The sequence below is a fragment of the Schistocerca americana genome, chromosome X (genome assembly GCF_021461395.2).
Source record: "Schistocerca americana isolate TAMUIC-IGC-003095 chromosome X, iqSchAmer2.1, whole genome shotgun sequence".
Taxonomy (NCBI): Eukaryota; Metazoa; Arthropoda; class Insecta; order Orthoptera; family Acrididae; genus Schistocerca; species Schistocerca americana.
In genome coordinates, this window is record NC_060130.1 from 708,971,024 (window position 1) to 708,996,840 (window position 25,817).

Sequence of the window (25,817 nt, forward strand, 5' to 3'; positions counted from 1 at the left end):
TATCATAAACAGTACACCAAGTAAACTGCTTAAAAGTCACACCAACTATGATAATGCTTATCACAATATATCCCGCCACAAACCAAAAACAATATGTTGCCTCCTGGAGTAGCGTACAATTGAGAGAGCGAAGCAGTAAGAATACTTTATTTCTCACTTTACAAATATTTGATAAACTTGAACGTGCATTACACAACAATTACACTGACATGAATTCAAACTTCAATTTTTATCAGATTGAAGAACAAATTTACTTTTCTAACATGAGCAATTCAAATATGTTCCTATAGGAATCTGACAGGTAAAAATTATTAACTCGGGTCTAAAATTTTCAATATTTTTATTAACAAAATATATATAAAGTATCTAAATCACAATACTCTGTAACAATGTAAACTGTTAAAAACATTAAAAATTAACAAGAGTATAAAATGCACAAAATTTTTCACAATTTTTTAAAAAGTGCCTTCAGATCTAAGCAACTAGCAAAGCATTAAATAGAGAGCTGTTTTCAGTGTCTCTGGTTTCAATCTACATAAATATGAATTCAGTAGAAAATGAAGACAATGGCATGTTAACCTCAAATACCACTATGTGCATTCTACCACAGTATAAAATTCTGTAAGAGACATTTACAAGCCATCTGTATAAAAAGATAATGTGCTATCACAGATTATTCAGAAATCACATGAGTGCTGAAGTGGCAATTGTGTTTACACATTATTTGCAGAAATCCTGGGCTCTGGTGATAGCATACACTTATATGAGAGAAAAAATGGGCATTGTTATTCAATATAACACACTCCACTCTTGTTACAAAAATAAAATTACACAGACCAATGCAAATGATTTTATTAATGAAGAAACTTTTCTTGAGCTTGGTCGAGAAAAAAGATGAATATTTCATTTATCATAAACCAAATGAAGTATTTACATGACAATAAGAGATTTTTTTAAAATACACACAAAGATTAACAACCGATATAAATAAAATATATTGCATTAATCCAACAAATAATGAAGAACTGGTTAAATAATCTCAGTCCATAAAAAAGGTATTAGAGAGTCACTAATGGAAATTTAACTTAATTTCCTACAAATGTGGCTCACAAAGAACATCTTGAATGCATAAACTCTTATTACTTGAACAAGATGAAAGTCAAAGAAAAATCAGATTTTTAAAAAGGGCCTATAAATAATAGACTTAATGAATATGTCTGAATGAAATTACCACTGTGTAATACCTATTACATTATGAAGATGGGTGCTTTTTTGCAGAAGTCAGTACCAACTCATCTGAAAATAATGGCTACCACCAAACATTTTAATGGAAGTTTAAAAAGATAATGATTCAATGTGTTTATGTTAAAGGTATTTTAAAGTACAAATGGAAGAACATTTTTATTCAAACCATGAAAAAACATGTTAATGCATTAATAAGATGTTAAGGGTTAATAATACACACACAGTGGTCGTTTATGTTATTGACAAATGACATAGGGGCACTAGGAAGTGGCAGCTAAAAATTGTTAAATGATGTGACCTGTCATTGGGCACCTCTAAGAGCAAGTAATAGAGAAACAAAGATAAATTAAGTTCTATGTAAGATGCCATCATTTAACATATTGACTGGCATGAGGCCACAAGTGGCCATAGCACAGCCCCACACTTGACACCATGGTGTAATCTGGTGTGTGGCAGTAACATGTTATAACTGACTGGATATATTATGAAACTAGTAACAAAAGTGGGTGGTGGACAGGATCACCAATTTAAAGGTGTGTAACAAAGCCAGAAATATGGGAGAATAAATGCAGTTTGTAATGATAACCATCTATGCATTATTTCTTTGATAATAATTTTCCCATAATACTAATTTCTCATGTAGCTTTAAGGTTCTATAACTACATAACTTTCCAGCTGGTAGCTAAGGTTTTGTTGTGTCACTTTTACAGAAATAAAACATTATTCACGCTTCAACTATAAGATACTATTAAAAGTAATTTCTTTGCAATTTTCTGCATTTATAAAATGCAAAGAAACCTCCACAAATCACAATTTTAATTAAAAAAATTAATGTTTTATTAGCTAATGCTTCCCAATTTAGAAGTTACAGAGGTAGTTGAGCAAGGCTGTATTTGCTTTTAATTTTATTTGTAACTTAATATTTCTGAGCAAAATGTAATTAGTCCCAATTACGGGTAACCCTTAAAATTCTTGCTTTTAAAATGCTGCACCAGAAATGAGTACAACAAATACATGATTTTGGCACAAGTAGTAGCTTAATTCTTAAAACACTGACACAGCTGCACATTGCTCCCAGAATTGAATAACTGTTGATAACCACCCTTCCTACCATAACAGCAAGCAGCAATACGCTATGCAAAAAATGCTAACCGCCAATGATGACAGGTAGCTATATTTCTCAAAATATACTGTTCACACAACCAAAAATGTTCACATTAACGAAAGCTAATGTTTCAGCTGTGGAAATATTATGTAATGTGGAGTATGGAATTGGATTTCATCGACTGAATGGGCATTTTATGCTCCAAAGCACAAGCATGCGCGTGCCCACACACACAATACAACTGCTGTTCAGCATTTATTAACTAGCTCCTGCTAGATTAAATGCTTTGGGAACAACAGTGGCCATGGTCATGTACACTAAGGTATCATGACTACATGGCCCACCAAAATGCAGAAAGTTCTCAGCTGTTATGAACACCACGACAGTTTGAAGTAGACACCATCAGCTGCATCTGCTTCTTATGAATGGCGATTTTAAAAATTTGTTTTCTTAAATACCTTGACCAAACTGGCCTCCTGTAAAGTAAAATGATATTACACTAATTAAACAGTCAAATATTTGTGTTGTTTAAATAATTTAATTGGATGTTGTTGTAAGCTTTACTTACTTACTAACATGAACAACTTTTTGGTGGTTGTGGTACAGGTCCTGTCAACCGCAAACTTTCTGAAAGCACCGATGCAGCACTACCTGGCATTTCTTCTTGTCTCATAATGACATCAACCAAAAACCTAAAATTTAAAATACTAATAATGATAATAATAATAACAGCAGATTTACTACAGCAATGTTCATAGATACAGTTTTGAATATCAAATGCCCTGTCATTTTAAGTTTATTTAGTACGAGGTCATACACCAACAAACTTTTTCATTTTTTTGGGTGTTGTGTGGGTGGGAGGATGCTGTACAATAATGTGAGACAAATATTGATTTGTGGAATAATTTTGTTTATAAAACATTTTAAAGTATCTGTATTAAGAGAGTTTCATTTAATAATAATAATATACCAATTATACTATCAAACTACAGGAGTCATACCACACAATAATATCCACCAGTACATCAACGCAATACAGCTACATCCAAACATATATATACAACTACAGAAATCCGTAATTATTGATACATGTTCAATTACCCGAAAGTTCCTAAATGCAATATAACACATACCGTACAGTTAAAAGGAAGTGACGCTTGATCAAGGTCCGCGTCACTCCATTTTTAACCGGACTTAACGTCTGAGAAAGTGAAGGAAATAATAATAGGGTCCAGTTTCATAGGGAGTCTACTGTTCTCACTGACTAAAAAATAAGAAGCTAAATTCAAACCTTACTGTACTGAACTTGAAGGTGATTCAAATTTACAAACACGTGTATAATTAACCCCTCAATGCAAGTATGGCTACATTTGAATTCTGCTGCCCATTTCTTAATTGTTGAAATTGCAACCAAAGATGACAACACAAAAATGTGTGAATGTGAGATTGCATAATGGGCAGTTAGAGGTGTATAAAATGGCTGATCCCAAATGCATATCAGCACTTTTTACAAGAAAGTAACTGTAAAAAAACACTGTGATAGTCCGAGTGCCAAACTGGATCAATGCAAACCAAAATCAAACAAAAAATGAATTTCTCAGCATGTTTGGAGCATGTGGATGAAATTCACATCCACCACATAACACCAGAAAGAAAACCACAACCAAAGGAGGGGGTGGGAGGCAGTTGCTCGAATCACAAAGGCGAAGTCAATGTTTTCAGCTGGAACAGCTATGGTCAGATCTTTTTTAAAAAAATTTTTTTACAACCTTCCAGGACTGCATTTCAGTGAAAACCACTCATTATGAAATTATTAGAAAATTTGTGTTGTCCTGAAAGGGACTATACCAAAATGAATGTGCACTTATTTTACCTTAAAACCACTGCTTTTTTGTAATAATTTCCCTCCTTCCTCTTCAGTCAGGATTCCTAACACCACATTCTTTTCAAAAATGATGTAATTAGAAACATCATGTGAATAACTTACGAATCAAATGTGACATACTGAAAGTATCCTATCACAACTACTTCAAACTAACTTGACCACAAACAGGTGAGTGAATCACACCACAGGACAATATTCTGGTACAAGCTGGATTAACTTACCATTGTAAGAGGATTTAAATGAAGACCCACACTGGCTGGTTGGTAAATTTCATTGACTACACCAACCTCTCAATCATTTGCTCAAGAAATGCACCTCAATAGCAAGTGCACAGCATACAGTAGAATAACATCCTGTGCCAAATGGTATGAACAGCAGCAAAGAGAGAGAGCTAGAATTTAACCCAGAGAGAAACCATTATCTTGCTCCTAACAGTATGAAAGTACATCACTTTTAATATTTTAAAATTATCTTGCTCCTAACAGTATGAAAGTACATCACTTTTAATATTTTAAAATTTGCCGTGCAAGGAAAGGCACTACTGAGATATTCCTGGAAACCACACTTGTCGAATTGTACAAGAGAAATATTTTCATCACCACCAATTGGAGGTGTAATAACAAGTCCTCAACAGATTGTTGATTAACACCTTTGAATGAGCTTTTAGTGAATTCAACAAAGAACCTTTCCTCACAAGCTATATCAGTGTGACTATAACTTATGAGTGTACACCCTTCCATCCTCTTCCATCACTAATATCTGGAAATGCCACCTGCAAATAGAACAAGGACAAACTGAACCTATATGTTAAAACTTGAAGGGAGAGCTGACCCCCTTTCCACTATCACAAATGTCAATGTCAACTGTTTCTATTGTTTTCCGAGGTTGGGGTAGTTCCTCCACAGCATTCTCTCTCAATGTTGGGACACTAAGAGTCGCAGAACAATTATGATATGTGAAATTTCTCTCCTGTTTTACCTTTCGGAATGAAACTACTGTGTATGTGCCTCGCATAAAAATTCTTGGCCTCTTCAGGTTTGCCACTGAATTCTAAAATCAACACAACTCAATATTTTGGCACATCACCTGTCCCTAATCATTTATAGGTCCCTCTACCTTACACAAGGCATGTGCTGCCCACCCCAGGTGCCACCCTCAAGACCGAGCTTGTGGTGCGACCCATAGCAGAATACCAGCACCGGAAACCCTTTGTCTCTACTAATTAAGTTGCCTGCCAACCTGATTGTAAATGCTTCCTCAAAAGCACTAGTGAAAAAAAAATATACTGGCGAGTATTAAGGTCTCATCAAATTTCATCCCGTGTCCTTCATTTAAAAAATGTTGTGTTATCACCAGTTTTTCAAGCTGTTGTAGCTTCGTGTGATGGTGACATTCCAGTTGCCTGTCCTGAACTGTGCGAATCACCCAGCTGATGTAAGCCTTTCCATACTGACATGGAATTTTGTATATGCCAGGCTTCCTAAGTCCCAAATCATCCTTGATATAACCAAATAGTGCCTTAATCTTGGCACAAGAATGGAATGCACGCAATGTCAAATCTCCTTAAAATCATCCCAATCTTAGAGAACATGCTCATCAATTTATTATAGAGATTGAAAGTGACAGGGAACATCAATTTTTGGACACAATGGTTAACAAAACACGTAGTAGTACTCTGGGACAGTATTCATCGAAAACCAGCCCAAAGTGACATATCTGCAAGAATTGAGTTGTCAAAGCAGTGACATCCTTAGGACTCTGTTACACAGAGCATATGCTATTTTGATGCAGATAGTCTAAGGCAGGAACTTGCACACTCAGCAACAACGTTTAACGAAAACAGTAACTCAGAGATGCAGATTCGTCAGACTATGAGTAGGACCACCCCTGATGGTTCATAGCTCTGCATCCTTTATTCCTTACAGTGGTAGCATATCCTTTAAGATTGGAAGAATTTGAAGGTGAATTGACATAAAGAGTGTGTTTCATCCACCCGAAAAATTAGAGCACTACTCAGCTCTATCAAGGACTGTTTGGGACTTGGGAAGACTGGCATATACAAATTTCCATGTCAATGTGGAAAGGCTTAGATCGACCAATCAAGAAGCACAGTCCAGGACAGGTGTGTGGAACAGCACTGTCACATGAGGCTACAATGGCCTGAAATATTTGCAGCAGTGGAACATGGTTTTAACAAGGGAGACGGGATGAAATTGACGATATTCTGATAGTTGCTAGTATAGCTGGTATTTTTGAAACACTGTTCATAAGGAGATAGTTTAAATTAAACTGATAGACCATTCAATTAGCAGAGACAATGGTTTCCCTCTTACCTGGACATGCACTATTTTACATTGAAACACAACATCAGTTTCAGTGGACACAGAATCTTTCCTGAAGGTGACAGACAGATAGATTGCTAAAATATTGAGTCGTGATGATTTTAGAATCCTGCAGAAAACCTAGAGGACGCTACTTGCATGTGACTCCTCACTGCATAAGAATGAGATTGAACAACCAACATGCAACACATTGACATGTTGATTAATCGGGTTTCTGCCGGTTATTCGCGTCTTTCCTGCACGACATTTCAACTACATGACACTCAGTCTTCTTCAGGTGCTGATTCCATGACAATGCCTCGCTGGGGAAGCTTGAAGAAATGCAACACATTAATTTTTTCAGTAGTGTAGTAGTAGTAGTAGTAGCAGTCATCATCGTCATCAGTTCAAAACTCGTTCAATTCGGGTTTGCAAACGAACATGCACCTGCGTGCGCTTTTAATCAATTTTGTAACAGTGCTTTGAAGCACGATGGACACACCCAATGCATGAATTGTTCAGAATCAATTCTGTATGGTTGTTTTCTCAGCAATAGAGATGAAGAAATCTATACTATAATTTTTGTTCCATTATTGAGCAAAAGGACAGTTGATAGAGATGGAAAAGCACACTGAATTTATCAATGAAGAGTGGAATGGGAAACTTTCCAAGTGTAATTTTCCCACAAAATGCATTTTCAGTGCTATTTTGTTCTTGGTACTCTATTGCATGTCCCTAGACTTCATCTAGGTGCCAAACATGTAGAAAGTTTTTCAAACATGCATTAGTAGATGGTGCAAGGCCTCTATGCCAAATTCTGCTTCCCTCTGGAGTCCCAAGATCTAACCCTTTGCCTGATGCAGCTGCATGTGCAGATGGCTGTGTCGAACACGCGCTTGAGATTGCCTAATCCGTTTACCTGCGAAAACAACCATCTCCGCGGACTGCTGTCTGTGCCTCAGCTCTTCACTTGGCCAACTTCGCCCTGTGCTGAAGTATTTCTGGAGCCAGGGCGTTCTTTAATGTCTGGCAGTCTGAGTGTGATCACCGATGTTACAAATAAACACAATGTATCTGGATACTTATTCCACAACTTTGAATCTGGAGATGAATGGCTCGACAGACAAAGTTATTGGACATACTGATAACTAACTATCAACTTTTTATACATAACTTATGACGAAATGCTAGAGGATCCGTAATGATCAAATGTTGACATTCATCTGAGCGCAATAATTCGCTTGCAAACAATTGTCGAGGGAAGCATGTGCATGCCGAGATACACTTTCGAAACTAATCACTATATTTTGAGACATTAACCCATTAACCCAATAAATTATTCCCAGGGAAACTTCAAAATCAAAAAGTCAACGTTTCCGAATTCTTTTTATATGGGACGCAACTGTTATTTTACAGTAGAAATAAACAATGATGTACAGCTTTATTTGAAGAATTCGATAAGGGATAATTAAAGTTTCTACACTACCTATTGAAATGTCAGAAACTTTACTAAAAACATGGCTTAACCAATTTGGATGTTTTTTTTTTTTTTTTGCATTCTTAATTGTTAAGGCAAGGTTTTAATGATAGAAAAGATTGGAAAAGTTGCCTAGAAAATTGGAAAATTCTAGAAATACTGAAAGAGCTTTTTTCTATTTGATTTTCATGATTTTTGTTATTCACAATTGAAATGATCAATATGAATAATTCTTTTCTTGTTTTGTTCATTATAGTCTTGTGCTTCAGGCATTAAATCTGTGTTTATCAGCCCATCCTTCTTCGTCATTTGGACAGACAAGGCAAAGTTAAAAATATTCTTTTATTTTTGTACTTAATTTTCATTTTTTTAAAATTTTTAAATAATTTTTCCATCTTCCAGGTATTGCTCCTTGAATAAAATTAGTTCTTTGTTTGGTATGTTTTGAAACATGGTACAACATACAAGGGTATGTTGCATGTTTTGCATTCATATTTCGTTTGTTGATGCACATTCTGTTTCGAGCACCCTGCACATCTATGCCATAGTCCACATTTCTTGGACTGGTCACTTGGAACAACATTTGGAAAGTGTCTTCCAGTAAAGCACAGAGGATCTTCCTTTTACATCTGTTCTCTGTTCTGTAGCAAATTTTTCCACAAGTTCTCATACCAGACTAAATGAAAATCTGCTAATGGTATTTTCCTCCCTGTCACCAATCTGTGAAGAGTGCGAGCATTCAAAACACAAAAGTCCACAAGATGGAGAGAAAAAAAAAAACAACTTTTGCACCGTTTAACAGATTTACACACGGATCAAACTGAGCTTAATAGCATGTCAGAGTGGTCCAATGCACCCATATTTTCATTTTAGCCGACAACACATTGCAGTTTCATTAATTTCTCGCCAGTCTTCCTGCTTGACTTTCCCATGTCATGCATTTCTGTAGTGTTACAGGCAGTCAGCATCAACACTCCTCTCTTGTCGCACCACTTGATGGCAAGCATTGTCTCAGTTGACATAAATTCAACTTTTCCTCATTTCAATTTCTTCTGCAGCTTCACCAAATTGTGGCTGTTGCTAAATACAGTACTGCATGCTGCTGTTCTGTGGCTGTGAAGTCAGAGGAACAAGTCTGGACTTTTATACAAATTGTCAACATACAGGCTATGTCCATATTCACAGTATGCCTTCATTAATGTTGCCACTATATCCCAGATTTCTCTAAACTGTGGACTTAATTTCTGTTGTTTGTGTGTGTATACAATGAAATCCAAGATGTATCCAGTTTTACAGTTGCACAACACAAATGTCTTGATTCCAAATCTACTTCTTTTCAAAGCAAGGAATTGTTTAAAAGATAAGCGACCTTTGAGCAATAATAGGCTTTTATCAAAAATACACTGTCATCTCCACAATTGGCAGAGTTGTCAAAACATGCAACATTCTCAAAAGTAACATAAAACGGTCATGGGACATAATGTTGCCAAAAACTGGAATACTCAAAAGTACACTTCTGTACCAATATCCCCTTATTCTCAACTATTTAACACGGGCCATGAGAAGCCAAGAACCAATGAAGCAGTACAGTTCCTCAAGACCATTATCTTCCCAGGTGGACAGGTGAACTGATTCAGATGTATCTGCCATGCTGAAAGTGTAAAATCAGTTCGTTTCAAGTGCTATAAATTTCCATCAGATTTTCTGATTGAAATAGCACAAAGAAGGATAGAATGCTTGAATCAGGCACTAGTTGGCAACTATGTCCTGAAGATGAGTCATCAAATGCATGCAGTGCTGGACTGAAATCATGGTTTTCCCATTCAAATTTGTTACTAAGGCTTGGACTTTTACAGACTGATTCGTCTTCACTTTAATAATCTGAAGAGCAACTATCTTGGCGAGCTCTATTAGGTGTAGTATGTGGATGCATAGTATTACGAGATTCTTAATAATAATAATAATAATAATAATAATAATAATAATAATAATAATAATATGAATGCAATTATTATTATTATTATTATTATTATTACCACCACCACCACCACCAAAGATGCCTCGCTCACTGCCACTGTCACTGTCACTCCTTGTGAGTATCTCCAGTATCTCTTCATCAGTGGAACTACACCGATGCGCCATTTGTTTGTGGAACTCAAAGGTGATATATAGCACTCTAAAAATCCTGATGAATAGGAAGAAAGCTAAATGACACCACAGAAACAGAATGCAGATAATGACACGAACCATCTAGCATGAATGCCTAACAGCAACTGTTAAGTCTGTCAGAAATACTGCTGACACGCTATAGATGTCCGCAGGAGCATAAGTAGTGGAACCGGCCGATGGTAAAATCCGTAATTAGGACTCAGCTACAGTCCAGGCCGAAACGGTGAATGCTGGCTGCAGCGCCCATGGGAAATACCAGAGCAGCAGCTAACGAGGTCCGCAGCCCCTGAAGAAAGGTGATGCAATTTATTTACACAAACAGTGCCGTTACCAGTTTTCAACCAACAGGTTCACTCTCAGACAGCTATTCATGTTTATGTTAAATTTGCTATTGGTTACATTTGTTGTTAGTTGTTTTTGTCTAACAACTAATGTGGACAACAAATTTATTATAAACATGTACAACAATCCAAAGACAAACCTGTCAGTTTGAAACCAGTAATAGTGCTACTGTGTAAATAAATAGCATTAACAGTGGCTGGTTACTGCTTTCTTCTTTGTAAGCATCAACTTATGAAAATTTCTAACCATCATTACAATCAGTCAGTTTCCAAGTATGGCAACAGATAAAAACAAATACTTAATAAGAAAATTTTCTTTTGTCTCATTTTTTGCAGTGACATGGTGAGTAGCACAATTCTGTGGTATGAGAACACCTTCCCAATTGTTTGGATACAAATGAATTATGTATCAACAGAGAAACATTATCTCTTCCTTCTCCAGACAAGTGTCAGATTTGACACTTTGAACGTTCTCCATTTTCACTCTTCATATGTTCAGTAAGCCATACTAACAGACCTAGAAGTGTGAATCAGATAACTGTGATACTGGAACAGAGTGAAAGTTGTGGAGGGTGAGAAAGGGGAAAACAATAACCACCACATTTACACGGCCTGTACTTTGCCACCTAGTATCCACACAGTCTCTGGCTTTGTCAGAGAATGGGAACAGAATCAACAACACATTACTCCAGTCAACATTTACAGTATCGCAGGGAAAATTCCAAGAGGGACCTAAGCAGGACGCAACCTGGTGCAGTGACTGGACCACACACATCACACAATTCACTAGTATTTCGGAGCCCTTCAGGATCACAACAAAACCTCTGCACGGACGACATGGCATTCACTCCTAAAGCTGCCTGGAAACCACTGAATTTCACAACGGGTAAAGGTCAAATGATAGCACACATATGCAGCACACATAATAGTGTCCTTGGCTGTGACTCAAATACATGGAGAGAGTGTTAAAAAAAAGCTAACTGGATCCTTATAGTTAGTATGCCTAGTTATGCTTACTTCATAGAATCATTCACCATGAGGCCCTCTTTGGCAGAAGTTTCTGTCCAACCAATGAAATTGTGCTCCTTGTAAAATGATTCTATTTCCATTTGCTCAACTTGGCGATGTGGTAAATCACACTGTAAAAAAAGAAAGAAATGTGAAATATATAATATGGTTTTCATAAATGCTAGAGACCAGACCACAAATAGGTCAATAGTTGCATCTACCACACACAGAATCTTGGCAGACATTTGTGGGCAGCAAATTGGACACATTTAAGGACAACAGAACAGAAAAATAAAGTTTCACAATTTTCAAATTACAAGATTAAGATCTTATGATCTGTCTGAAACACTGCTTTTCAAATTTTGTGAAATTTAAACCAATTGTTTGCCTTGTCTGGAAAACAAGGTGAAGGAATGGCTCTACCCCACATGCTAGGCATTAACATCTAACACACTCATTCTACAAGACAGACCCTTGCACAAATTCGAAATTGTCTAATTATTTTGACCTTATTAAAAAGTATTTGATGATGGGAAACAATCTTACAGAAAGCAGTTGCATGAGAAACTACCAAAATCTTCAACATATGTAACAATTTATTCAAGAACTGATGGAACACCACACCAAACAATAATTAACACATCTCTAGCAAGGATAATTTCCTTACTTAACTTATTGTCTTACAGAACTACATGCCATGTGTTCATTAAAATATGTTCAATTTAATGCAGGAAGCTTCATATGTAGGTATGTTTGTGCAGTACTGATGATATGAAAGTAGCAGCAGAATTCACATCTCCTGCATCTGCTCCTCTTAAAGACACCCTTGGCCTTTCAAACAGGAGTTTTGCATCTATCCATGCAATGTTTGCAGTCTGCTGTGTGTGCCTCTTATTTAGTGCTCTCGAGCAAATTCTGGAGTGAATCATTTAGCATTCTGGTCTTTCCAGCAGGTACTCTTGACAAGTTTTAATTTCTTGGCTTGTTAATGCAGTTGCATCTAAAGGACCGCAGTGTTCACTTGCGCTGCAGCTGATGAAGGGACAGCTGTTGTGTCAGTAATAATGTACAAGTCCTGTTACTGCTGGAGGGTGGAATCTATTTCCCACCATGTTTCGAGTGTTCATTGTCCACTAAAAATGTATGCTGGTTTTGAATGTTCGCTGTTTACAGGGTGTCCAGAAAAGGGCTCCCCGATTTCAAAATTAAGTATCTCGAAAACAAAGATCGATACAGGAATGCAGTAAACTGTATGTTTATTGTGAAAGCTGTAAGAGGTTTATACAGCAGTTTGAAATAATAGTTACAAAAGCTGCTAACAGATGGCGCTGTACGCTGTACAGCTCATAACAGCATACAGAAGTAAAATAATCGTACGAAAACAATCGTTGCAAACAATCACATCACAATGTTTTCAAAATGTTCACCATTGGCACTATACAGGTGGCGCAAATGAAAAATGAAATTCGCCATCACATTTCGTAGTGTCTCAACCGAAATGGATTCACATGGCACAGAGATCGCCGATTCAAGCTCGTCCAGCGTGGCGGAATGCTTCGGGTAGACCATGTCTTTCACTGTGCCCCACAAAAAAAAAAGTCACAGGGAGTCAAACCCGGCGAATATGGAGGCCAATCCCTGCCTGCACCAGTAAATTTGGGATATTCCAAAGCGATGACTATTTCCGAAGTATTCCTCATGAAAGCGAAACACTTGTTCGGTCCGATGTGGTCGGGCTCCATCTTGCATAAACCATTCAGTACCTAATCGATCCTCTAACGTTTGCTGTGTGGCAACAAATTGTTCCAAAATTGCAACGTAACTTGCACCAGTGACAGTTTCTCGAATGAAAAAAGGGCCACTAATGCCTCTGCTGCATACTGCAGCCCACACAGTAACTTTAGGAGAATACAGGGGGTTTCGCTTCACACCAATATGGCTTTTCGGAACCCCAAAATCGCCAGTTCTGCTTATTCACGTATCCATTCAGGTGGAAGTGTGTTTCATCTGTAAACCAGATGCAGTCAACATCAAATCCTTCACTATCAATCATTGTGAGCATCTGATTAGCAAAGGCAACCCTTTGTTGCACAGCTCATACGGGTATGGCCTGGTGAGTTTGAATTTTGAATGGAAACACGTGTAGGCTCTTTCTCAGTATTTTCTGCGTGCTGGAACGCTTCAAACCAGTCTCAGATGCAATTCTATGGACGGATGACATTGGATTTCGCTGAATAATTCCAGAAACTGTGGCGATATTTTCAGGCGTAACTGCGGTTTGCTTGCGACCAACATGCCCCACTAGATCATCAGTTATGCTGCCTGTTCGTTAAAATTTTGCGAAGAGCGTACGAATGGTTTTCGCATCGGGTCCTTTTGGAACATTAAATCGTGCTTGAAAACTTCGCCTTGTTGCCGTAGGGCTCTCTTCTAACCTGTGGTACTCTAGCACCAGAAAAATGCGTTGTTCAATGGAGTACATGGTTTTAATCTCTTCCTTCGGAACGCTAACCTCCTTTCACGTTTCAATAGTGAAACTGATCGCTCTGGGCTTCGTATCACTATTTATACTAGGCATTACGTATGGCGATTACAGCGCCATCTGTTAGCAGCTTTTGTAACTATTATTTCAAACTGCTGTATGAACTTCTTACAGCTTTCACAATAAACATACCGTTTACTGCATTCCTCTATCGATCTTTGTTTTCGAGATATTTAATTTTGAAATCAGGGAGTCATTTTCTGGACACCCTGTATGTGCATCCAAAATGGAGTTACAAATTCCTTCAATCACCAAACAAAACACAGATGTTTATAGCACAGTATTGCACTGCCATTAAATGAATGCAACAGGTAGTAGTTATACATAAATCAGAAATCTGACAATTTCATGCGAGTACAGCAGAGTCAAGTTGCAACTTGTGTTCTTGGACTGAGCAAGACAGTATTTCAAGATTTAAGCTGATCAAATTCTGTGAAATTCTCTTGAATGTGATGCTGCACTAAAGATCTTTATAAATCCGCACTTTTTGTTTTGTTTTCATGTTAATGATTAATGCAAAAGAATAGAAATTTAGCAGAATACTCTAAACATAACTGTGACAAACTTATTACATACACACATTTGCTATAGTTCAATTCTTTTATCTTGGCGGCTCGCGCATGCCCGCCCAGACGCGGGAGACTGCTGCGTTGCCAGTTGCACACGACGCACGCGCCAATAGAAGCAGCGCCATAGTGTAGCTAGTTTGCAAGCTTATGTTTAGGGGGGAGCGCGCAGTTCATGAAGTAAAGCTACCACGGCCGCATTAACCCTTTTGCTGTTACAAAGACGTGCTCCCTGCATTCCGCGCTGTGCGCGATTTTGTCACTGCACTGCTCGCCTGTGCAGACACATGGTGTTCCCACTGCTTTGACACACTTATCATTCAATTCCACAAAAACTATTTGGCCCAAAAATTTGATTTTTACATGTCTTCTTGGCTGATACCTTCCCCCCCTAAATGACTTAATTTTGTTTCGATGTTCAACGCAGTTATTATGCAGCATTAAATGTAGTAAACCACTGCACGAAATTTTGAAGAGTTTGCAGAGGTAGAAGTCCATAGCGTATACTTTCCGTATGGTCGATTTTAGTTGCCACAATCTTGAGAATGAAATGTGGACAAGATACCTAAATTTCATATAAAATTTACTGTATAACAATATCTCCATTTAATTTAAGTACCACATAGGTGTCGTATGTAATATTGAGAAATATTCCGTCTTTTGCGACTGTAATAAAAGTTTTATTTACACTGAGAACATTTGGCTTTATTTTAAAGCACTTCAATGAATCAAAAGGAAGTAGACAAAATACATTAAACAAAACTGTGGACTTACAAAAACATTAGGACTTGAATATACCGTCTATCAGTGAAGTGCTCTCAGCTATGTCAAATATAATTTTTGTGTGTGGCACACACAAACATCATTTATTTGCTAAAACACTGATCAGCCAACACAAACATTGAATATGGTGTTACCGCAGCACAAAACTACGAAAGGTGACTTGGCAATGGAGGAGACAAAATACTGTCCACTGAAGATGCTTCAAAAGAGAGAAACGCGTCTGGTCTAAATAAGTCGCTTATTACAGTTGCGGAAGAGGAATATATTTCAATACCATTGGTAAAACTGTGACTGTGGAACAAAAACAAGAAAGAGAACATGAGTATCATTGTGTATGTGGCATACTTTTCATTGATCGAAGTGCTTTAAAATAAAGCCAAACGCATCCGGTGTAAATAAAACTTTTATTACAGTCGCGAAAGACGGAATATTTCTCAATATTACATACGACACCTATGTGGTACTTAAATTAAATGAGATATTGTTATACAGTAAATTTTATATGAAATTTAGGTATCTTGTCCACATTTCATTCTCAACATTTTGGCAACTAAAATCGACCATACGGAAAGTATACGCTATGGACTTCTACCTCTGCAAACTCTTCAAAATTTCGTGCAATGGTTTACTACATTTAATGCTGCATAATAACTGCGTTGAACATCGAAACAAAATTAAGTCATTTAGGGGGGGAAGGTATCAGCCAAGAAGACATGTAAAAATCAAATTTTTGGGCCAAATAGTTTTTGTGAAATCGAATGATAAGTGTGTCAAAGCAGTGGGAACACCATGTGTCTGCACAGGCGAGCAGTGCAGTGATGACAAAATTGCGCACAGTGCGGAATGCGGGGAGCACGTGTCTGCAGCAGCGAAAGGGTTAATGAAGAGACAACGCACTAGAAGTTTCAAAAAATTGCATTCAAACGAATATAATTCAAGAAGTAAGGCATTTCGATATTGTTTTTAAATAATTAAAATATTAAGCACCACACAAGGTTTGAACTCGTAACCTTTCCCGTAGAAGTCCAACACCTTAACCATTACACTAACGCAGATGGTCTGCCTATGAAACACCGTGAGGAGTCTAACACGTCACGCAAAATACTGACAAACTCTTCTGGTATGACTATGAATTACTCACGCTTCGTCGAAGTACAATAGGAGATAAACAATTACCACTCTTCTTTAGCGCGAAAAAGCGGTTCGTGAGATTGATACAAACACCTTTCCTTGCTATCGCCTGAATTAGGAGGCTTATTGCTGGCTTGGTTTAATTAATTAATAGAATATGAAGCAATTGGTATAAAGAACGCTTTTTCAAAACTTTCTATAAAAGAAAGTCTGCTATCAAGACATTGCTTTTGTTCTATTACTTTATTTATGACTGAACGTTTCTAAAACTGAAGACACTCGTCCATGCTATGCACTGCAGCCGAGGTCTGGCAACGTTGTTTACTGTTCATTGGCTGACTGTGTTTTGTGATGTCAGATGCGCAGAACGAACCTAAACTCGGCCGCCAACATAAATGACGCGCACTTTAGTATGTATGCACACTATTGTTCATTAGAACTTTCTATCTGAAGATGACAGGGATTAACTGAAGTGTTCAATACTGCTTAGCCAATTCACAGCCAAACTGTCACCTGCCAACTTAATGTGGACCCCGGGCTATGTTGAAGATCAGTGTCACCACAACCTACATTTCAAAAAGTTAAAGAGACATGAAATTGCATAATCATTCAGTTCTCTTTTTGTTTGCATATGTATGATGTCACACCCCACATTACTGTACAGGGTGTATCAAAAAGAATCATCCAATAAAAATAAAATAAAAATCACTCTAAGATGTGTGCGATGAACATACTGTTGGGAAGAGCAAACTCTCGAGTTTTACGTGGTTCCTGCTAGGTAGGAGCAGTGTGTACCCACTTCACTTCAAGTAAAAATGGTGTTGAGACAATAGAAAGGGTTTTGTGCTCCACATGTTGCGCAGCGCAGATCAGTAATAACTGTTCAGCATGACATTCGTACTAGATATGGTGTGGATCCTCCTACAGCACAGAGCATTAGACGATGGCGTGAAAAATTTCGAGAAACACATTGTTTATGTAAAGGAAAATCACCGGGCCGTCCCCGAGTGGCTGACACAGATGTTGAACCATTCGCCACAGTTTCACAAGGAGTCCATAAAAATCCATTCACCGTGCAGCTCGACAGCTCAACAAGCCCCTGATGTCCCTGTCGCACATGTTGTGTCGACGTTTACATGTGAAACCATACAAAATCCAGTTACTGCAAGCTCCTCGTTAAGGTGACCACAACATGCAGAGTTCTGGAATTTTGTTCTTGGCAAAATGGAGGATGACAGTTTTCTTCCACACTTAGTGTTTAGGGACAGGGCAACAATCCATTGAAATAGAAAGGTGAACTGTCAATGTGAGAATATCGGGTACGGAACAACCACATGGAGTTTTACAACATGAGAGGGACTCTCCAAAATTTAATATGTTTCATGCAGTTTTATGGGAAAAGGTGTATGGTCCATTTTTCTTTGCTGAGAACACTGTTACAGGAAGCACATATCTCGATATGCTTGAGAACTTTCTTTTCCCACAGTTGGGGTGATTCAAACTATTTTGTTTACTAACAGGATGGGGTATCGCACCACTGGCATCTGGAAGAGTGGGAATTTTTAAAGCAAAGGATTATTGAATGATGGATCAGTCGCACTGGACAAAATGATTCAGCCTTACATTACTGGTCTCCAAGGTCACCGGACCTGACTGTATGTGATTACTTCTTGTAGGGATTTATAAAAGACTGTTTATATGCCTCTGTTACCAACAACAATGAAAGACCTGAGACACTGCATAACAGCAGCTGTGGAAGGTGTAACTCAAGACATGCTCGCTGCAGCATGGGAATAATCTGAATACAGCACTGACATATGCCATGCATCTTGAGGGGAGCCTACTGAACACCAATGAAAATGTATGAGAAAAAACTTTTTTAGTTTCCCGTTCATCGTAAAACAAAATTCATTGTATATGTTTATTAGTTTCAGAAATATAGACTTGGGTCAATCCATACCAAGTGGTCCAGCACTGGTTGCTTGACCATCTCAGAAAAATTTTATATTTGCTAGGTGAATTCCCCAATGTTTAGTAGTCCCAAAACTATTTTTTTTAAACATTTATTGTTTATTATTTTGAAATGGTGGCCATATTTGTTCCAGGCCGCATGCGTTTCTTTGTATTTGCAAGCATCTACATTTTTTACGATTATTCAGTAGTGGATTGTCCTAAGCATTTCAGATAAAATGCATTTAGTTCAACACACTCTGGGCTACAAATTAACATCATTATCACTTAGCTGAATGTGTTCTTTATTATATTTTTAATAGTTCAAAGTTATCAGCCATGAATTAAAAATACTCACTTTTTGAACAGTAGTTTTCCAAAGAAAGATTAATTTCTCAGCTTCAATATTTTTTCTGCTGTTACACTGTATAGTACAGTTACTTTTTATAGAGTATCAAAGGTGAGAGCTTACACTTAAAAAAAATACATTTTAAAAAATTGTTTTTTTTTTTAATTTTTCCATTTTGTGGCCTGCAATATCTTTGTTGGGGGACCAAATAAAAATCTGCAAATTTCACAGTTAATAGACCTTTATGATATCAGAAGTCAGTATAAATTTCAACTTTGAGATTCAACTGGAAGTTATGGGAAAAAGATAAACACGAGTCAAAAATACAATTTTTAACACCTGCAATATCTGGTAGGCTAATCAAATGAAGTATACCAATTGCATAATATAACACCACATTACACTAGCTAATGCTTATTTGTCAAAACAATGCTGTGGTAATTGTTTCAGCAGGCTAACAATTGCATCTGCAATCCTATACAAGTCTGGTTCTTGTTGTCCCCCTTACACCAACAATTGTCTACTCACACTTATTTAGCTAGAAGTTCTTGCAAGTGTGCAGTTGAAAAGTGGTGTCTCAGTGTTCTGTTGGTGTTGTTATTAATGAAGCATGTCATAAAAGTGTGTATGAAATGCATCATAAAGACATTACTTGAATCAAAGATTACAGTGAGGAAGAAAAAGTGTTGTTTTACTTACAAATGGCTCTGAGCACTATGGGACTTAACATCTATGGTCATCAGTCCCCTAGAACTTAGAACTACTTAAACCTAACTAACCTAAGGACAACACACAACACCCAGTCATCACGAGGCAGAGAAAATCCCTGACCCCGCCGGGAATCGAACCCGGGAACTTTACTTACAAGTCAGCCCAAATATCAAATCAACATGCAAGTACCATGAAATGAAATACTTAAAAAAATTTCATCACCTTTTTGGTCAGTCTTGCATGGACTCTTTTGAGAAACATAAGAAACCTATAAGAAAAGGTCTGTGAGAAATAACATTTGATCATCATTCTAAAAATAAAAGCCCTCTTGTCAATCTCATACCAGGAAAATCATTGTGTCCAACACGTTATTCTAAGATATTTGTAATTCACAAGAGAAAGAATAGTGAAACCTCAGATACAGAATTTTGTGACTTATCAGCAACCATTAAAAAAGTACATGCTGCTTGTGAAATCCTGGGTATATCGCCTGCAACTAAAATTAGAAAACTAAGTCAAGATAAAAGACCACGTGCCTTGATTACAAAAATTGAGAAAGTGGCAGTTACATTCAAAAAGAATTTGGAAGTTTCATTTCAAAACACAAATTGTACTAAAACAGATGGAAGTTCTGAAACTTCACCAACCGAATATGATGATTAGATAGAAAAACTAAAAACTAAGTGCAGTACTTCAAACAAAGAGGATAAAATTATCAGTTTACCGTTGAATTCTTGGAGTCAAACAAAAGTTAGTGACGAATTTAATGTGTCACAATGTCTTGTTAAGTTGACAAGGCAATTAGTAAAAGAACAGAGAATTTTACCAGCATTACAAAAAGAAAAGTGCATCTACTTTGGTAGATGAAAACACAATCAATAAAGTTATTAAGTATTATGACGGATGACAATAACAGTCATTTGATGTCTGGAAAAAAAAGACTGTGTTTCTGTGAAAGAAAATGGTTCTAAGATTCAAAGACAAAAAAGGTTAATATTGTGTAATTTAAGTGCACTATTCACCGAATTTAAAAAAGAAAATCCTGACATTAAAATTGGAAGATCAAAATTTTGCGAGTTGAGACCAAGATGGTGTATTGTTGCAGGAGCATCTGGCACCCATAATGTTTGTGTTTTTATTATCAGAATGTAAAGTTTATGATAGATGGAGCCAATCTTAGAGTGGACTATAAAGATCTTCTGGAAGTTATGGTATGCAATATTGACAGTTACAATTGTATGATCACGGGAAAATGTGAAGATTGTCCAGGCAAACAAGCCTTACTTCACATGTTTGAAGAATCCAAAGAAGACGATTTGATGCCTGACAATATGAAATACAAACAATGGCTCACACAAGACAGAACTGAAATGGTGACAGTCATTTTTGAATCGTGTTTGTAATTTTTCCCATAACTTCCAATTGAACCTCAAAGTTGAAATTTATACTGAAGTTTGATATCATAAAGGTCTATTAACTGTGAAATTTTCAAATTTTTATCTGGTCCCCCAACAAAGGTAATTGCAGGCCACAAAATGGAAAAATTAAAAATCCATTTTTTAAAATAGTGTATTTTTTAAGTGTAAGCTGCACACCATTGATACTCTATAAAAAGTAACTATACTATACAGTGTAATAGCAGAAAAAAAATATTAAAGCTGAGAAATTAATCTCTCCTTGGAAAACTACTGTTCAAAAATTGAGTTTTTTTAAATTTGTGGCTGATAACTTTGAACTATTAAAAATATACTAAATAATACATTCAGCTAAGTGATAATGATGTTAATTTGTAGCCCAGAGTGTGTTGAACTAAATGCATTTTATCTGAAAGGCTTAGGACAATCCACTACAGAATAATTGTAAAAAATGTAGATGCTTGCAAATACAAAGAAACGCATACGGCCTCGAACAAATATGGCCGCCATTTCAAAATAATAAACAATAAATATTTTTAAAAAAATGTTTTTGTGACTACTAAACATTGGGGAATTTACTCAGAAAATATAAAATTTTTCTGAGATGGTCAAGCAACCAATTATTTTTTTCCTGGACCACTTGGTATGGATTTACCCACATGCCAAATCAGATGATTTTTCTTGATACAACCTGTATTATGGGACAAAGCCAACATCTTATGTCCATAGGTTCAGTTGACCCAATGGCAGCATAGTCTACTACAGCTATTTGATTTGTCACCAACTGTATAGGATGCCTACTCATCATCCAAGATTCCAGAAAATGGTCCATTCTCACAACTATTGAACTGCCATGGAATGTCTTTCTGTTTATCAAGCAATTCTTTTACACTTATGCTTCAATTCTAACACAATGTTGTCATGCCCACTGACCATAACCAGATGGTGCTGCTTCAACATGAACACCATTTGCAATAATTTTTGCGATCTGCATTCTCAAACATCTATGCCTTCCTAGTAATGTATTCTTCACAACTGCACGATACACTGTTGTTTTCAGGAATATGCAAGACCCCAGTGTAGTTTTATTTATTTATATTTAGAATGAGACGCTTTACACTCTAATCTCAGATTCTGGGAGGTATGTATTGTATTGTAAAATTGAAATGTGTGGTGCTAACATTATAAAGGCAAAAGAATACACCAAATGCCTCTTACAATTTGCATAGGTGCCTAAACCGACCTATCTAAGACAAACACCAGAAAGCTACTTCCCACATCCCAACATTCTAGCACATAAGCTATTAAAGTAAATTACAACTGTTGTAGGGTTAAAAGTTTTTCAGCACATGCTCTAAAGTTCTGATCTTGCCACAGGTTACCGATTTCTTATAACAATTGCAGACTTACTGAAAATATGGGAATTTTCTACGAGCAAAAACTTTTAACCGAGTACACTTTATAGAAGTAGTGTGGCAAGTTTCTTTGAAATACAGGATATGATTAATTTAACATTTAAAAATGGCAAAATGAGGCTGAATTTTACATTCTGCCTAGCGTCCTTTGGAATACTTCAAAAGCTGCAGCCACTAGTAGTTGACATGAAGCCTTTTGCCATCAAAGTCATCACTGGTAGAAGCATTATGGACTTCCAGTCTCTCACTAATGCTTAAAACTGTCCCTTGTGTGTCATAATACAAACCAGTGCAACCTATCTCATAGCAGCCATAGGACAATGGGAGAGGGGGGGGGGGGGAAGGGGGGGGGGGGGAAGAGAGAGAGAGAGAGAGAGAGAGAGAGAGGGGGGGGGGGTTAAGAAGGCCTTGTTGGCCGAAAGCTCACTTTCCGACAGCTTTTTGTTGTCCCTCCCTGCGACTCAGCATCTCTGCTATACGATGAGTAGCAACTATCCTTTTCATAATATTGTGATACTCAAGATAGCTATCATGCAGTAGCAACCTAAAGCCAACACATCTTTTGGATTCAACTCTTCGTCTGGTACTTCATTTTATAATCCATAATGAAGACAGTGCACTCACCGCTGCAGAGAGAAAGTTTCATGTTTACAAACAGTGGTTAAAACATGAAGGCAGTTTTACTGCAGTGTGCCAGGGAACTATTCAGGTAATCATGGCAAATGGAAAACTGAGAATTCTCTGGTTCTTCCAACAGATGAAAGATCGTTGTGTAAGAGATGAGGAGGTCTTGTGAATATTGATATTTTTATATTAATTTCTCATTTCTTTACCACAGAACTGACAGCCAGTTTGGATCCAGAATGAAATATTCATTCTGCAGCAAAGTGTGCATTGGTATGACCTTCCTGGCAAATTAAAACTGTGTACCAGACCATGACTTGAACTCAGGACCTTTGTCTTTCACTGGCAAGTGCTCTACTGACTGAGCTACCAAGGCATGACTCAACACGTCCTCACAGCTTTACTTCCACCAGTACCTCATCTCATACCTTCTGGACTTCACACAAATTCACCCGTGAAACTTGCAGGACTCGCACATCTGGAAGAAAGGATATATTGGACACATGGTTTAGCCACAGCCTGGGAGATGTTTCCAGAATAAAATTTTCCCTCTGCAGTGAAGTGTGTGCCGATATGAAACTTACTGGTAAATTAAAACTGTGTGGCAGACCCAGACACGAACTGCGACCTGTGCATTTCACGGGCAAGTGTCTTCGCAATATCCTTTCTTCCAGGACTGCTAGCTCTGAAAGTATTGCAGAATAACTTCTGTGAAGTTTGGAAGGTAGGAAACTAGGTAGTGGCAGAAGTAAAGCTGTGAAGATGGGTTGTGAATCATCCCTTGATAGCTCAGTCAGAAGAGCACTTGCCTGCAAAAGGCGAATGTCCTGAGTTTGAGTCTCAGTCCGACACACAGTTTTAATCGGCCAGGAAGTCTCAGCTAATTTGGATTTCATTATAATGTGACCAATCTATGCAGCAACCTCAAATTAGTGTGTAGCATAATTATGTAGGAAATTTATCAATGATTGCAGCAAAATGAAAAGGGTGTTTCCTGAGGTGACAAATTACAGCTGCAGTGCTGAGTAGACTCCACAGTCCTGTCTCATAGTTGAGCCAAACGAAACTGCCTTCAATCAGCATAGCACAGGAGTCATAATGTTACTGTTCAAACATTTATTAGTCTTTGTATTTTGCTGCCACCCTCAAACAATGATAAAAATATCAAATTACACCAGTATTTTTAATTGTCTTTATAATGAAACAGAGAGGGGTCATATCTACACTTTTATTTTCTGTTTGTCCATATTCCATCGTTGACAGTGCAAGCTGATTATGAAACATAAAATTCACAGAATAAGGAAGATAATGTATTGAGCATGAATAAATACGGTGTCTAAGTTCAGTAGTTAACATTTTAGTAATGGCAATTTCACCACAGACAGGATCAAAATCTTGTTTGAAGAGCTAACAAGGTAGTGCATTGGCTTGTATCCAACTGAACTAAAAATTTCAATGACTGATAAAGAATATTGGTGCAGTTTGTACAAAAGACAACACAGTCCTTTAAACACCTAAGCTGTAATGGTAGCACCAATTTAACATTAAAAACATTTGAACTATTCATCAACAAAATACAGCACTGTAATGTACCTTGTTGGCTAGCAGCATGCACGGAATAGGGCTACCATCTGGAAGACTACACTTTGAGTCAACATCTCTCTTCCATTTGAGTGTATTTACAAAAGAATTTTTGTTTGTTAAATCAAACATTATAACACAGCCATCAGCATCTTTATAGTAAACTCTGGTCATCCATGTAAATCGCTCTTGCCCTGCAAAGCGAAAGAAAACATTCTCAGCTTTGACTGACTGACACACACACACACACACACACACACACACACACACACACACACACACAGGTAATACAATAAAATAAAGTTAATGAAATATAGTCCATGTTTAACTTAAAATGAGACAATGAATTAATTTACTTATACACAGACCAGAATAACAATGTTGTTTGCAGTTTAACTCAGTGAGCATGGAAGGAGCTGAATGGTGGTTGTTCACTGTGCTCTGGTTGTGGCAGCAACAACTGTGCTGTTTCATATTGAATAGGGTTCCAAGCTGCCATTATTACCCAGAAATAAGCTAGCTTTCGAGGATTGTAGTAGGCTTACCTACATTCTGCACACTTTTGCAGAAAGTTTCAGACATTCTGTTTAAAATAATCATGCCACACACAGAAATGAACTACACAATAAAGGTTACATGTTCCTTTGCCATTACTTTGCCAGCCATGAGAATCACTTTTAATTAATTGTGGTAACCTGCACCAGACCCATTGGAATGATATTACAACAGCAATAAGAACAGAAGCTGCAAATAAGATCATTCACTGGCTGGCTGTTGGCATAGTAACTGTCCCGCAAACATGGTATTGATCACTTTGATATTCTGAATCCAGTAATAAGACATGAAATATTGGGTGATTATAATTAAAGTGCAGCTACTAACTTATTATCATATGGAAGCAAAACTTGGTACATATTTTAATGTGTTAATGTATAACTGATTTATGCCAGAAAAAAATTAGTTCCAATTTTGGCCACCTGGAGTAAATCTGTCACTGAATGAAAGAAAGATACACAGGAATATTTCCATACGTCATGTATTAGGAAGGGATGTGCGAAGGAAAGTCAAACAAGTGAGAAATGCATAATGTTGATTTTATTATTAACCTTCACTTAACAGTTTGTTCAGTATGAGTACCAGAGATGACAACGAGATGCTGCACCTGGTGGCCAAAACTGAAGCTATTCCCCCCCCCCCCC

General features: G+C 37.2%; 1 protein-coding gene across 9 annotated transcripts in view; it reads right to left on the reverse strand.

Annotated features, from left to right (window-relative positions):
* Positions 1-323: 323 nt before the first annotated feature.
* LOC124555668 (ras-related protein Rab-7L1-like) overlaps positions 324-25,817 on the reverse strand; it is a 164,407-nt gene continuing 138,913 nt past the window's right edge. For 4 of the 9 annotated variants that reach the window (XM_047129656.1, XM_047129662.1, XM_047129663.1 and 1 more), the window contains 4 exons: positions 24,631-24,812; positions 11,561-11,682; positions 2,923-3,042; positions 324-2,849 (listed from right to left, as the gene is read on the reverse strand). In XM_047129656.1, coding sequence (XP_046985612.1) covers positions 2,801-2,849; positions 2,923-3,042; positions 11,561-11,682; positions 24,631-24,812 — 473 coding nt within the window. In that variant the 3' untranslated portion in view covers positions 324-2,800. Of the gene's footprint in view, positions 2,850-2,914; positions 3,043-11,560; positions 11,683-24,630; positions 24,813-25,817 lie in introns of all 9 variants that reach the window. The other 5 variants (XM_047129661.1, XM_047129657.1, XM_047129659.1 and 2 more) reach the window with 5 other exon arrangements.